The 15840-nt window shown below is 38.9% G+C and overlaps 1 protein-coding gene across 3 annotated transcripts in view; it reads right to left on the minus strand.

Annotated features, from left to right (window-relative positions):
- Nucleotides 1-11681: 11681 nt before the first annotated feature.
- The window catches only part of NKD1 (NKD inhibitor of WNT signaling pathway 1), a 276856-nt gene continuing 272697 nt past the window's right edge, over nt 11682-15840 (minus strand). For all 3 annotated transcript variants that reach the window (XM_084533966.1, XM_084533965.1, XM_084533964.1), the window contains one exon: nt 11682-15414. In XM_084533966.1, the coding sequence (XP_084390092.1) occupies nt 14840-15414 (575 nt within the window). In that variant the 3' untranslated portion in view covers nt 11682-14839. The remainder of the gene's footprint in view (nt 15415-15840) is intronic.

The raw sequence follows: 15840 nt of genomic DNA on the forward strand, positions 1-15840 counted from the left end.
AAAAAAAAAAAAAAGTGAGACAATGTGTTTAAAAACGCATCTTTTTGTAGTGCAGTCTAGACTTTTTAACAACTGAATAGGAAATATTACCTACTTAATTACTTGCTGGACTACTAGAGCCAACAAAATAAAATGGATCCCTCTGATCAAAGACCACAGTTTTCAGAGGTGGCTCTTGAAATACTTCAGGTTTGGAAACAGAAGCCTCAGACCATCAGTCCTTTCCCCTTGTCTGACAGGCACTTACTGAAGAACAGAAGAGGTTTTCCAGCAGATATTTTGAGTGTCAGGAAAAAGAAAAAAATATCATGAATTAATGTGATTTTGGGGAGAATTATATTGCCTAAAATACCATTGTTAGTACAATTTTTTATTATTTTTATTTCTGTGACAGATTTGGCAGATTTATGCAGCACCTTCTTGACAGTATGAAGTTATGTGTGTGACTTAACCTTTTTATTTCTGCCTTTTGGAGTTCAGTCTCTGTCACTGTTGCCCTCTTTATTCAACTCCTCTGTAGATTCAGTGCTCCTGACACTCATTGTTATTCTACTCTCTGCTTTCAACATTATCCCAGTGAGATTCCCTCCTTGTCAAAGCACTGACTCAGTACCTTAGAGGACGGTCTGTTGATCTCTAAGACATGTGCGAATCCTTCTGGTCTCACTATTATTTATTAGGTGGCTAAGAATGCCAAGATATAAAATGTTTAACGCAAAAAAATGGTCACAACATTATTTATATGACTTATGTGGTAGTAATAGAAATATCACAACAATTTAGTGCTCTGCTTTGTGTTACTGATAATGGTTTAGCAGCATCCCCTGCCCCGCTAGCAACCAAATACCATACTACAGCAACTTTTCCAGGCTGCCTATCAGATGTTTTTGAGGAAAATTGTATAGAGGCACAAGGACTAACCAGGTGAAGTGCTGCATGCTCCCTTTGGTCTCCAGGCCAAACACTGAAAAGCACAAAAGCACACCATCTATCTATAAAGCCATATTTATCCTCCTTTTTTCTTAAACCCCAAATAAACCCTGGTCAAGTCACAAATCACCATAAATATTCCTGTTAGGCATTACCCTATTCTTAAAGAAATAGTTGTCAGTACCAACTCGGATGCAGGAAGCTCTTTTTAGTTTTGTAAAACTGTGTGGCAGCAGAGTAGAGATGGAAAGGCAAAGGGAGCAGATTAGTTTCTCCAGCAGCAGTTACACCCACTTAAGGTGCCCACACCCCAGCACAAGCTATGCCTTTGGCTGCCACAGTAGCATGCTGCTGTTCCAGCATCAGTGCGTCCAGGCTAGGGGACTTGCCCTGTCTGAATGGGCCTCGCTTCCAGGCATGGCGTCAGCCAGCTCCAGGACTTTCCAGAACACAATACAGCCATGAACAAAAGCAGAAGACTAAAGACAGTACAGTCAATAAGGGTAACAAGAATAATCAGAATTAAATAGCAAGAGCCATCATCAGACTGACACCCAGGATGATGGACTGGGAGTTTTGGAAAGGACAGGATCACCCATTTGCTGCAGGCCTTAAGACAAGCTCTGACCATGCTGAGGAGACTTGGGAAGCAACTTCTCAATGCTGAAGCTTTTATCCCATCCTTTAAAGGCATGCAGCACTGGCTCCTGCCTAAACTGGAACTCTACACCAAAGTACCTGCTGGCATTGCCTATTTTGGTAATATTTTGTGAGGCATCACGATCTCTGCAAGTTTTATAAATAAACCCATTCATTACTAGCTTAATTAGCTGACCTCATATAGTTGGAAATCCTGGTTAAGGACCGTGGTCTGTTCCCTCCCCAGTGGCAGATAAACAAGCATTACCCAGCAGTGACCCAACCACTTCTGTCAAATCTTTCCAACATCCTTGGAACTTTCCAGAAAACAAGGAGTATGTTGCATTTTTTTGCTTGGCACTACAGCACGTAGCACCCTGTAACATCAGACTGACATTTGTCTTGCCCCAGTTGCACATATAGTTGCAGTTAAGGGAGAAAATGAGTTCTTGTATCATTAGAGACGAAAGTGCTATCACACTGAACTATCACACCACTCAACCCAAAAACAATGTCTACAGACAAGTCTCCTTACCTGAAGAGCACAGAAGTAGGAACTAGATGTGTAAATGCCTTCAGCAAGTGGCAAAAAAGAAGGGGAAAAAAATCTATTGCAAGTGGCCAATACAGCAAATTACAGCTGACGGTCTTACTGCTAATCGAACTAATACGATATCATACAAAATGATTAAGGACTTAACTGGGCCTAATGCTCTATCACTAGAGATATGAAACTCATGGCAATCATGATAAAATACATGAGCAATTTAAGCTCTTAATGTAAAGAATAGCTGTCATTTTCTTTGATTTATCAACAGCACAGCAGCCTTCTTGACAGTATGTTCTGTATGCTACAGTGAGGCCTGACATCTTACAGGACATCAGGTCTCTTGTGCATGAAGATGAAGCTTTGTTGATTCATAATTCCCCCAAAGAGTCCATAACTGTGGATTGCAGTGTTCAGCAAGTGCAGACTGAGCACTTAGATCCCAAAGAATGAAAAATGGGACTGTTAAGTGATTAAAGCAGGAACATTGTAGACAGAAATCACAATTAAAAAGAAAGTGTGTATCTCATCATCAGGCGATCAAGTTAATTACTGGTGATGAGGCATGAAGTAGCTATAAATGATACTACCTTCAGAAAACTCAAGGTTTCAGGTGGGAGATTAAATCTGGAATTAAAATAGAGTTAAATTTAAATTCCAGAGTTCAGTGGAAGCTGTACTGGAATAAAAGAAAATCAGAAATCAGCTCTATGCTTCTAATTGAAGCAGTTTGGAAATGCAAACTTAGAGAGCTGACTGCTACACTTAAAGGAAAGAAAGCATCTCTTCACACTGAGCATTTTCATCTTTCAATCTCTGAGCATCATTACAAGTGAAGAATTCAAACCTGTCACAACTCTTCAGCTTTACCAAGTAAAACCTGCTGCAGAACTACAATTGAGCCAAACCTTTCTCTCTTGAGCGGACATCCTAGAGCAGTTTGTGGAATTACTGCCACAAAACACCCCTTGTGACTCCTTTCAGAGCCTAAGAGACTTTGAAACATCATTAATTCATTTTCCTTGGGGAATATGATTTTCAGTTTTTGTTGTTGGTTTTTTTTTTTTTGTTTGTTTGTTTGTTTGTTTGTTTGTTTGTTTCCTTTATTTTTATCCTTATGGTAATTTTCTACTCAGAACTCTAAAGAAAGGGATTCATATCCAGTCTGCCTCCAAAATTATCAGAGTAATAAACCAGGTAGGAAGCAAGCTCACTGACCTAACCAGAGTCAGCTGGGCTCCCTGAAGGAAAAAGGAAATGACAGAAAGACATCAGAGAATGAAAAATAAAAATCTAAGGCCCATGCTAGCAGGGTGAGCTGGTCAGAGCATGCCAACTCCATCCTACTTCAGGTGAAAATGTCTAATATTATAGCTGGCCAGCAAATAAAGTAGGAAAGTAAATTCAGAAGTTCTGAACATTTTTCATGCTTTTTAACTTGACATTTAGGGTTGCTGATTGGCCCAACTTGCAGACAATAGAAGTTGTAGTCATGTCACACTTTTTAAATGGCTCCGTGTTCGTGCTGGCCTTGAACATGCAGCATTTGCCACAAGGGTGGTATTGACAGAGAGGACGTCAATGAGAGAAAGGTACGAGGGATCCCCTGGCAGCCATAGGGAATGACAAATCAACTGGCTCTTTTCATCAAAGTGATAGAAACAGAGTTGATCAAAACAAGCAGAAGGCACTGTTCTGTTTGGTCTGTACACTTTGTACGCTGCCACTTGGGAACTTAATTAGTCTGCATGCTTTATGTTTCTATCTTTAGTCTGATGGCATACAGCTGTTCTTTTCAACATCACTGCCTACTGCCCTTTCCTTGCTGCTGGGGCACATTTGTAAATAGGAGAGGCGAGATGGGCTGGAATTTAACCCTCTGCCGCTGCAGCCGGGGCTTGTGAGTGGACTGCGGACCTGGAGGAGCCGGGAGGTCCTCCCTCAACCCCCACAGCCGCCAGGGGTTCTAGGCTGCTGGTGGGAAGGTGCCTCTCTGGCTGTTGCTGTTGGAGTCAGGCCTCATAATTACCTGATTAATTAACCTAAGCTGCACTAGTAAAGGTGACTAAAGGCAGGGCCTTGGTGGTTGCCTAAAATAGTCAGTTTCAGCCCAGGTGGTTTTAAAGTGGTAAAACATGGTTTTAAAGTGATGAAGCAAATTGTTCTATCACCTCACATGAGCTCTTTGTGGCTTTTTTTTTTTTTTGTTCGTTTAATTATGGAAAGGAGGCTCAGTGGGCCCTCATCCCCATCAGGAAAACACCACTGCACAGGGACAAACCCTAGAGCCACGTGGCACTCCTCATCCTGACACCAGGCCTTCTTGGCAGCAAAACTTGGCCAAAATGCCAGAAAGCCAAAAAATAAGCGTTCTGACAGCAACCATACCTGTTGTGGTGAGGGAGGCATCAAACCATGATAGTTTCTCCTCAGCTATCATCTAATCAGTGATGGTGGTGATGAGCCAGAGGTGGTGCTCCCCTGTCTGATCCCAGTGGCAGTAGCCATTACTTTTATTTGCACTGAAATGGGCCCTGAGGGGCACAGGGAACCTTCTGGAACCTGCTAGGGCTGCCCCATAGAGCCTTCCGGAAGGTTCCACGGAGGTGCCTCAGCTTGGGGTGGGTTTAGGTCAGCACAATTTGGAGCAGGGATCAAAAGCCTTCCCGATATCCCTGCTGCCAGCACAGTGGCTGACCACATGCCTCTGGAATGTCCTCCCTCTGGAGAGGCACTCGGGCCCTTCCAGAGTGAGGAAAATCTGCCTGAATTATCAGTGCACTGAGGATTTCCACTCAGTGTGGGGTATAAAAGCTGATGCACTTAACAGATTCCTGGGGTCATGTTGTGTGCTACCCTGTGAGACGTGTGGAGCAAGAAATATGTTCTGCTGCTGGTCTGGAAATGAAAATAAGATGCATATAAATGAGGAGAAGTGAGGCCTGGATATGAAACACATTGTGAAGGTATGAAAGGAAAACAAGCAGTAATAGATTTAAGACTCATCTTAAATCTTTGTTCTGCAAAGATTATCCTTGCTTTTGTTTAAATTCATTCCCCCTGAAAGGCATCCATGGCATTCATCTGGAGCAGCAATGCTAGACCTTATTTCAAGGTATCAAGGCCTGGCACTTTCCCCAGAAAATCTCTTGCCATGATTTATTCCTGTGTCTGTAGGAGCCAGTGACCAAGATTGTGCACGGATTTGGAACATGGGAGAAAAAATTTAGGACTGAGATCATGAGGGGTCCATGGCTTGGTCAGATTGAAGTGCAGGAAAGAACAACCTTGTCCAGCTGCCAATTGAAGCCATACTTAAGCAAAGTCTCAGGAACAGCACATGAGAGCTGCCACTTCTGGTTGCCTATGTGTTCAGCATCAAGGTGAGCGTTAGCACCCTATATACCCAGATCTACTGTGGTTACATCTCAGAAACACAAAGCTGGCTTTCTGGGCTGATGTTGACAAGAGAGGAAGGGAATGCACCTCTGAAGTATACGCAATAAATTAGATTCTTCAAAATGCCTTTGCTTGTGTCATTTCTTAGCCTTGCACTTTCAAGTGAGACATGTAAATCTCCCAACTGGAGTGCAGCCAGCACCCCCAGGTCCAGCATTAACCCCCCAGTTCAGAGAGCAACTATTTTTTCTCAGCAGTTAAGAAGTTACACATTCATCTATGCCCTACTCCCAAAATTTACCACATCAATAGCCTCCAACCCCTGCCCCCCCTCCCCCTTGTTTCTGTCTCTTGTAATAATTTTTTTCATAGCCTAGAAATTCCTGCTTTACTACCTTGACAGTGATGGTAACGTCAGGTGCTGCATATCATGCCACACTCATGAGTTTTACATTCCTACGACATGGCAGACTTTGATACAATTACAGCTCAGCTACATATCTTAATTTATGTTACAATATTGCTGTAGTGATATCGGAGACAAATGTTTAATTCACAGAACCTCAGTTTCAAATTGCAGTCCCTGAATGCAAACAGCAGACTTCAATATTTTTTCATCAATTTCTTAGTTCATAAAAATCAATTTTTGTAGAGTTTTTACACTGCACATAAAAGACTGTGGCATCAATTAGCCTTAATTCTTTTTTTTTTCTTTTTTTTTCTTTTTTTTTTTTTTCTTTTTTGGAAACCTCTTTGTAGGAAAATCTCATATTTCAGCAATTTGCATTATCCACACAATCTGCTTTGAAGTTCTAAGTTATGGTAAGAAAAGGATCCACTTATCTGCACATAAAAAATGTTCAAAGCTTATAAATTCCCTGAAACAGATGTACATTATCATTGGATTTGCCTTTCTCTCTTTGCTGTTGCATGGCTAATAGAGTTTCATGTGCCCTCTCACATCCTCCCCATTTAGCATCTTTTCTCTACAGAAGCATGCACCCTACTGTGCCAATCCACACTTCAAAGATTTCTGTCTATCTATTAGAAACAAAGCACAAAGTGAGAACATATGGCCCCTTTTAAATTTCCCACATTTAAGTCAATATCGTTTCTTTTCTCCTTTGGCAAGAAACATAATAAGGTTTATCTTCTCCCTTCCTAAATCTGCTGGCTCTCTCAAACTGCTTGTGCCAATTCAGCAGTTACTTTGCAGCATCAGACTTGGCAGCACATATGAAAACAAAATCTCTAATTTTTTAAATTGCTTTTATTTCTCCAGATCAAGAAGATGCATTTAAATGATGAAAAAGGATGAAATGTAACTGCACACTTTCAGATAAGTGGATTTTAAACCCATGAAAGGGCACAGCAGAGAGTCAACAGCAAAAAAAGAAATTGTCATATTCAAGTTCTTTTCACAGTGACATCTTTCCAAACATTTCCTATTACTAACTAAAGGTATGGAAGAGCATTTTGGAATCTGAGGCCTTACTGCGCATGAGCATTCACTGCTCTCATGTCCCAGAGCATCCTTAGAAACCCAGCATAATGGCATTTAGGGGAGTGGTTAGGCAATAACGAGACATTGCTGTCTCTTTTGAGGTAAAGGAACAATTACTTGCCTCAGAATCATGTTGGGTCTTCTTTTTCTCTGCTCTAGTTACAGGCATAGTGAGTGTACTTCTTGTGTGCCTGGAAGCAGAAATTTCTGACCATTTCTTTGGAGTGACTCTATCCCAGATAACAGGAAAAGCAGGATGCAGGCTTAGCTCAAAGTGAGTTCTGCTGTGTAGAGGATTTCCTCTGTTTGTGGGCATTAAAACCACCATCTATGTGAGAAAAGACTCTAAGTAAAATAAACATCATTAGATAGCATTAGCCACATAGGTAGTATCCTGCGAATACTACCTAATTTATGATTCAATTATAAATAAATAGGTTGCAGGGATAATGTTTTTGGCAGGACAAGGAGCGAAAGCCTTGCAATGCTCCTGGAAACACCACGATTTACTCCTTTAATTTAATGTCTCTAGCTAAGATGACTCCATGTTTCAGACTCCTAAGCTGTCAAGCTTGTGATCTTTAAATTAATCGATTTTAGCATCCATTTATTGGACCAGGAAAATTCTTATAAAAACCTGCCCCTGATCAGTGCAAGCTGTGAGTGCCCCAGGGCCCTGATTCCAAGAAAGTGTAAATTGAAGTACCTCTGTTTACATCTGCTGATCCAGTTAAGCCACACAAAGTTTCCATTGAAACTCATAGAAGTCACACGTGCAGAGCCATTGAGGGATATGGCCTTAACAGATGGCATAGCCAAACAGCAAGAAGTTGTGATTAAAGACATCAAAAGTAAGAAATATTCCCCGAGAAAGCTGTAAAGAGAGAGGAGGAATGTGAGGCCCACAGTGCTGCCTTTTGCTCCCTTCATACTTTTGCACTTACTGGAAACTCCAAGTCTCTTTAATTGAGCTTTTCCTCCCCTCCACTCCTTGCAGGGTGAGGGGGTTAATTGCTGCAGACTGGAACATTACAGTTTTCGTACTCCTGCTTCCTACTGGCACACTGAGTGCACAGGAATGCCCTGGGCACGCACTGCACAGGAGTCCATACAGCACTCAGAGCAAGGATGGAATAAATAGCTCCAGCCCCCATGGCCACGGGTGTCCATAAAGCACCGTAACTGCGGCTTTAAAAATCAGCACTGGCCAAGTGAGACCTTAATGCTAATTGCCATGGCATTTCACTGTTTATCTTAGCTGAACTAGCATTACCAGTCCTGGTTGTTAACAACCTCAAGTGGCACTTTATTCATCTATCAACAGTCTTATCCTGTGAACAAGCAAGCGAGATACTATAAACACCCACTCCAAAGTCACTTTGCAGGTTTAAGCTAAAGCCCACAGAAAAAGGCCTTTCACAGAACTCCAGTGAGAACAGAGAGAACGCAAGCTCCAAAACAACATTTTAATCTACAAAGTTTTATTTTTCTTTTTAAACTTGTAAACCATAAAAAGAGCTTATCAAATATCTGAAATTAGTACAAGAAAATATGATGACTCATATAGCAAACTGCATTTGAAGGTCCAAATTCAAAGACAGGCATGGGGTTCTCCTGGCTTCCATTTGTGAAGCTAGAGATAAATTTGGCCCAGTTGATGAGGTGTTTTATTAGAGAATTCACAAAGCCTCAATGTGCTGCACTTCATGAGCAGAACAGAATGGGAACGATGAAGTGCAAGAATAAGCACTCAGCACCAGAAGGATCTGAACCCCCCTCATCTTCATCCGCAAAGTACACGCTCATCATGAACTAGGCACTCAAAGGAAGACACAAACCCCGTTTTGTAAGCGTGTTGGAAAAAAAAAAAAAAAAAAAGAAGAAAACCAACCAAACAAACAAAAAGAACAGAAAGCACAGTGCACATGATTATCAGTATGCCTGATATTGCTACATTAATGTTTGCCCATTGCCAATTTTATAAAGCCCCTTAACATTGTCTTCAACATTCATACGAAACTTCTAGAACTTCCTACTCTCAGACCCTGAAATACCAAGCTAACGAGACAATCGTTATGGTCCAATCTGCCATTTCATGTGATATCAGAATTAGACTTTGTGTCAGTAGATTTCCAAGGTATAGTTAACGCTTAACATTTAGAAAACGGGATAGACTCGGTCAAGTGTTGCACAAAACTTCCAACTTATGTGTGTTTGTAATCAAAAAGAAAAGGAACTGATGCTCTTATTCAAAGCATATTCTGAATAATATTGAAAACATCTGTAGAAATACCCCAGCTTCTGAAAAAAATTCCCTTAGCTTGGGCAGAGACTCAGGAACGCAGGACATTGTTTCTCATTCTGCCACAGCCCCGGTGGTGATTATCCGCAACTTCCCTTCCTGGTGCTTCTTGCTGCACGCTGGAGATAGACCTCTTCTAGACAGTCTTTCAAGCTTTCCCCATGAAAAACATTCTATGAAGTATTGTTGCTGTTTTGTGAGTGACAAATGTACCATAAGAGATTCAAAAAAAGTACTATGAATATAGTTTCTTCTCCATATAACATCCTTCTACCTCTTTGCTGTTTTTCCCCCCTACTGATAGACAGTTCTTCTCTATCCCCACACTTCCCAAATCTTTCCATCTTTCTCTTGCCAGTCTTTTTTCACAGCTCTAAACCTCCATCTGTATAGTCCTTAAATCCTAATATTTTAAAAGAAATAAATTAGAAGATACCATCCACAAAATTTCTATATTTTTAGCTCAGTAGGATTGAATTATCTAGAATTATATAGAAATACAAAAGTAAATTAAAGCATCATTGAAAACATCACTATTTAATAACTGTGATCCAAACTGCAAATAAGATGCAGTTCAATGCCTACTGAATAATTTCTATGCAAAGTTATTTGCTTTTCTACGTCTGTTCCTTTTAACCAATTTTTAGCACATTTCAAACGTGTACAAGCAAAAAAAATACCCAAAACACCCCCTTCCAAGTCAAATCAACTGAACAGCTGTCAAATATGTGAAGAAAATAAGTCATTATATGATAAATTGAGGCCGGTTTTGCTGCTAAGTACCTTGGAAAAGAAATCTTCCAGAAGCTGTGTAGAAAACATATTAAGTTCAATTGTTATTTCATAGATTTTCTAACATGTTTCTACTTGGTATATTAAAAAAAAAAAAAAAAAAGAAAAGTCTGACAACATGATGCTGAATATGACTTGGTTCCCACTGAAAGCATGAATAAGTCATGTTTGAAAAAGTATTTTCAGATGTTGATGAATTGCATCAAGGTAGTTAAAGGTGAGACCTGATTAGCTGACACATTTCCAAACATGAACATTCTTGCCTACACTCCAGGCGAAAATTATGTTGAATGTTTTTGCAAATTTTCTAGCATGATGAATTTTCTCAAGTGTAACCTGGGCCCCAAGGGGCCTAACTTTCCTGTTAATTGGAATACAAGCGAAATCTGTCACTCAGTAATTGAAGTACACAATGACATGTGGAGAACAGTAAGCATTCATCATACCTATACATTTGTGTGGCAACCTGTAGACTGTTGAGCATACACAGTAGTTACCCACTAATAAGATCGCCTCTGTCAGAATCCATCTTGTGGCAGTCACTACATGCCAGCAGAGGACACATTTTAATAGAAACACACACACATACATACATATATATATATATATATAAATTTTCCTTTAAGTTATTTCTCCAGCTATACAGTATACTCCAGCTGTTCTGTGCTCATGATGACTAGGGTAGGAAGGCAGCTCTAGAGGTCAAAGATAATGTGGCTTTTTAAGCTGGTTTTGCTTTAAGGGTCTGCCAATATGACAGCAGAGGCTGTACTTCACCATCCATGGGCAGAACTGGGTCTTAATCCTTAGCAGTGTCTAAATGACGTGTGGATGTTTGAAAAACATGTGGAAGTGCCTTCAGATACTCCAATGACATGAGTATTAATTAATTCACCAGCTTGATCTCTTATAAGCTTTCATTTACTATCAGCTACTACAAAACTATCACCAGTAAGATGCATTAGAATAAATACTGAAATCACTGCCTGCACATTACATAGACTTCAAACCCATTCTCCTGGAATGAAACTATAGGCACCCAGAAGCCAGTGATAATCTGGAAGTCTTGCTACAGATTTCACTGGGATAGAGATTTTACTTTGCTATCCTTAGCTTTGTTGACTTGGTATTAGGTGGACATGAAGCTGTGAGAAGAGCTTAGCAATCTGTATTTTCAAAAACCTGACTTTCCCAAAATTGTAGCTGGTAGAGCTGAGCAAAATTTTTCAGTTGAAATTTTCTTCAGCATATAGCGCAAATTTTGGGATTGGTTTCGTTTTGTTGTATTGTTTTGTGTAAAAACAGAAAAAGTAGGTGAAAGGAATGGAGTTTTTATTTGAAACGACTTTGTGCCATTCCATTTTATTTTTAAACAGTGACAATATTGATATATTCTTTCCCCTTGGAAATGAAATGTTTTGTTTGACCAGAAACTGATTTATTTTAAATTTAGATTTGGCCACAGTTTTGAGTAACCCAAAATAAATTATAATATTTTAAGGTTTTCAGAATTAATAAGCTGAAAAAATCAGTTACTCAATGCACCTCTAATAATAAGGGACAAGAAATTTAACTTTTAAACTTGACAGTTTAATTATAAAGCCAAAGCATACCCAGTCCATAACTTATGGCCTGATCCTATTCCCAAAAACGTTAATACAAGTTCTTTCATCAGTGAGATCTACAAGCACTGACAGCAATTGCAATAAGCCCCTGAAATCCACAAGAAGAAGAAGGAAATATACTTTCAGAACTAGTAAAACTTTAATTAACAGGGGGTTCTCTTGGCACAGTTTTTGCTGTTAAATAAATAAAGCATTTAGTCAAAACCGTCTATATTTACTATACAAAATACTGAAAAGCAAACATTTTTAAAAGATACGGAAACTTAGGGTTCTGTGAAAAGAAACTGTGCTATATGTTATTCACACTTAATGCACATAACACAACTGCAACACAGTATTTAGATACTGCATGTTCATACATGGCTGGTGTAAAGTTTTAGTACGGGGATGCCATGTTATTAAAATTTGTTTGTATTTCACAAGATCTAAACAAGGTTGAATTTGCCTTTTGAATCTCCAAATATAATAAAACCAAACAAATCAACTCAAGGTTGTATCCAATGGTCAGTTGTGTAGCATTTCAAAGCTCACTTGCACGGCTAGTACTGCACACTTTTCAATCAGATGGGATTTTGTTATTAGTGCTGTTATCTTTTCTAGCAAAAATATCTTTGGGTGAGAGAGCATTTATGCCCCTTTGCAGCCATCTTATGGAAAACCCCACAGATCTGAAAGCACTCAAGTTTTCCAGAACATTTCTTGTTTTCAGCAGTGTTCTGCATTAGAAAACTGGACTAGGAAATAATTCCCACCTCCAAGTCTTTCTGGCATATGCTCTACTGAAAAGAGAACAGCTTTAATTATGTTTTCAAAACAAATAGCATGGCATCCCTTCTTAGATGGAATGTACACTTGTGTGTTTGCATGCGGTATAACGTAAGTCACTTGAATACATCAGACTTTGTTAACACTATAATATAAATAAGCTTATTCCTTCTACTAGACATATAAATGCCTTTTTTTTTTTTTTGCAGTCCATAATTATATATACATTGAAAAAGAATGATACACAAGCAGCAAAAAAGGCTTAGACTAGAACAACTCAGTGGTAACTAACCAAATTTGTGGCCTTTTCATATTTTCTATACAGAGAGTTCTGCATATAAATATTTTTGGACTTTAGGAATTTAAAAAATAAACAGAACAGTATAGTTGTCACACAGATCAAACACATTTTAAAAACATTTTGTTAGATTTAACAGAACACACTGTTGACAGCTAAAAAAAAAATAAAATAAACCAGATTTTTTAAAGAGGACAATAAGCCTAAACAACTGCTGATTCAGGGAGACAAGAGATGGACCTAATTACCAAGAAGCAGTGATTCTATTCCAATTTCACAAGAAAGCAAGACTTTCAACTTTTTCTTTAAAAGTTGATGTCTCCGTGTTCTTAGAAAGGGCAACATCCCTCTAAAATTGGTCAGCAGTAAGGTAATACTCCATTTTGGACTGATGAAAACTCTAGTCAGAAAAAATAATAAAGGTCTTAAAATGATGTGGGATAGTTACATTTTACAATATATACTATAGGCAAAATACCACAACATTTAAAATAATTAAAATGAAATGCAAATATGTTTGATAGAACAGTTATATTGTTATGATGAGTTCTCTATTTCAAAGTTCCAAAAGCAACGTAGGCATTTTTCAGTCACTTTCTACCTGCAAAGTAGTGATCTGTACAAAACCCAACCAAATGGATTATAGATCTGGGCCCCATAGAAAGTAAAACTTGAATATACTGACCCTTTTTTCACTTTTCCAATTTGCTTTTGACCTTCAAATTTCTCAGCAGCCAGTAAAGTCTTGTAAGTATGGTCTCAATCTCCTTCATGGAATGGAAGCCCTTTGATACAAAAAAAGTAGAAGAGGCCAGAATGACTGTGAACATTATTTTTTCACATGTTGAATTGTCTCTCAAATGGGAGAAGCACAAACTGGTAGGTGCTGGGGAAATTTAAATCAGAGGCAACTAAGAAAATGCCATGGCATGTATTTCAAAATGTCACTGTTATGGGAAAAAAATTATAATGTTAATATTCAAACCACAGATTTCTAAAACACAACAAAATGTACCTGAGAGTGTGCATATTTATATATATATATTTATATTTATATTTTATATATATTTGCCAACATTTAAAGTGAGAAAGTATATTTTCCTCAATTCTTTCTCAAAAAAAAGAACTGTGGATTTAAACAAAACAAACCCCCCAAACAACCCCTCTCCTTCCCAACCCCCCGTGAATTATACTTATGGCCCAAGCACTAAAGTCTACTGATGGTTTTGAAAACACCATTTCACATCCTCCTCTTTTCAAATGGTTACCCAAACAGAATGGAGAGTAAAGAGAGAAAAAAAAAAAAAAAAAAAAAAAAAAAAAGGAAGTGTATTTAAATATAACCCAGTATATAACAGGCTGTACTTGTGTCAGTGAAGAATCTCAAAGAAAATAAAGTGTAAGTCATACAAATGTAGCTCTGTTGACAAGTATAGCTAATGTTTCTTTGCAATTAAGATAATTTGAAAGGATGTGAACACAAACAGGCTACATGAATGCAGTATATTAAAATTTCCCCTGTAGCACATTACAATCAATAAAAAGAAAATAAAATCTGAATAATACTAGAGGTAGCAGCTGTTTGTATTTTCTGTTATTCTGAGCATCTCTGGAGTCCAAACCTTCGAACATTGCTCCCCTGATAAAAGGCTTGTGTGCGATCAGCCGACATAGAGCAGACTGGTAAGCTAGATGTCTGCAATAGTGTTTGAAGTATCTTTCCTTCTACAATGGAAGTAGTACTTGTAAAGAAGTGCGTTGACGACCTGCATTAAATCACAGCTCAAAATCTATGGCTGTTTGCTGTTTTACAAGCCACTTAAAAAAAAATCCACAAGTTGTTTAAGTAAGCTATGCAGTTCCACAACATATAAATAGGGTAAGTTTCAAGAGTTCCATATAACCTCTAAAATAAACGCTAGCTGAATATTAATGGAGTAACAATAATATTAATCATAGTAATGCCTTAGTTCTGGTGTCACAAGAACGTGCTTCCTTCATATGGGATGATTCCCGGAGGATGTTGGTGGGATCTGTTTTATGTCTGGTAGAAATGATGGTAGTGGTGGTGATGCTCATGGTGGTGGTGGTGTTCATGCCTCTGTATCATTTGTCCGACTTGGCCTTCATACAAAATGACTGTGGGCAGGTCTCTCACATGTTCCTTTTCCACAACTGTCCCTGGAGACTGGAAGGTTTTGCACATCTGGTGATTCTCCTTTGCCCTCTGCTTATGCTTCTTGTGAACCTGTTGAGACTGCAAGGGGAGGTAAGGAAGATTCTGTCCCACCCGTGTACTTGGGGAAGCCATTGGCATGGGCCCCCCTTGAAAAGGTTTGTTTCTTACTGCCCTTCCAGGATGCACAGGAGCAACATTTTTGCCCTGGGCCTTCGGAGACCTCACAAAGTGCTTGTTTGATTCCTGGTTCCGGAGCCTCTGTTGAATTTCTGCAATCTTGGCATATGAACTCTCAGCTAGATTGATGTGGCTCGGATCCACCACTTGAGATTTCCTATGGTGAGCATGGAAGGTTTCAGGTTCATGAGAACGGGATCTAGTCTGACTCACAACTCGGCTTGGTGGGTCATGTTTTTGAGCTGCTGGAGGAGATCCTAGAAAATAACGAGCTGAGTTAGTCATCTAGTATTTCAAAGTTTTAATTAGTAGCACACAGTTGGCAGGGATAGCATTATCAGCAGAGTGAATTTTTCCTAAGGAAGTGAATGCAATTATAGCTGTCTAGTTTAATTATATTTAATCATTCTGATTAGTAAATAATACACACACATACCTACATATATAAAAATATGTTTAAGTATATATCTTTAAAAGTCTTTACATTTCATTCTCTTGCTCATTATCTATTTGAAATTCAACAAAATAACTGTGAGTGGAATAGTAAGAAGTTGGCAGAGGACAGAGAAAGGGAAGAAAATCCAAATCCCCTTAATGTGGGGGACAGAAGGCAAAATTCCAGGTATAAACCCACATTCTCTGATTTTTTGGTCTGTAATGAGTACAAAGAACATGCGACAATA

The sequence above is a fragment of the Aythya ferina genome (genome assembly GCF_964211825.1).
Source record: "Aythya ferina genome assembly, chromosome: 12".
NCBI classification, from domain to species: Eukaryota; Metazoa; Chordata; class Aves; order Anseriformes; family Anatidae; genus Aythya; species Aythya ferina.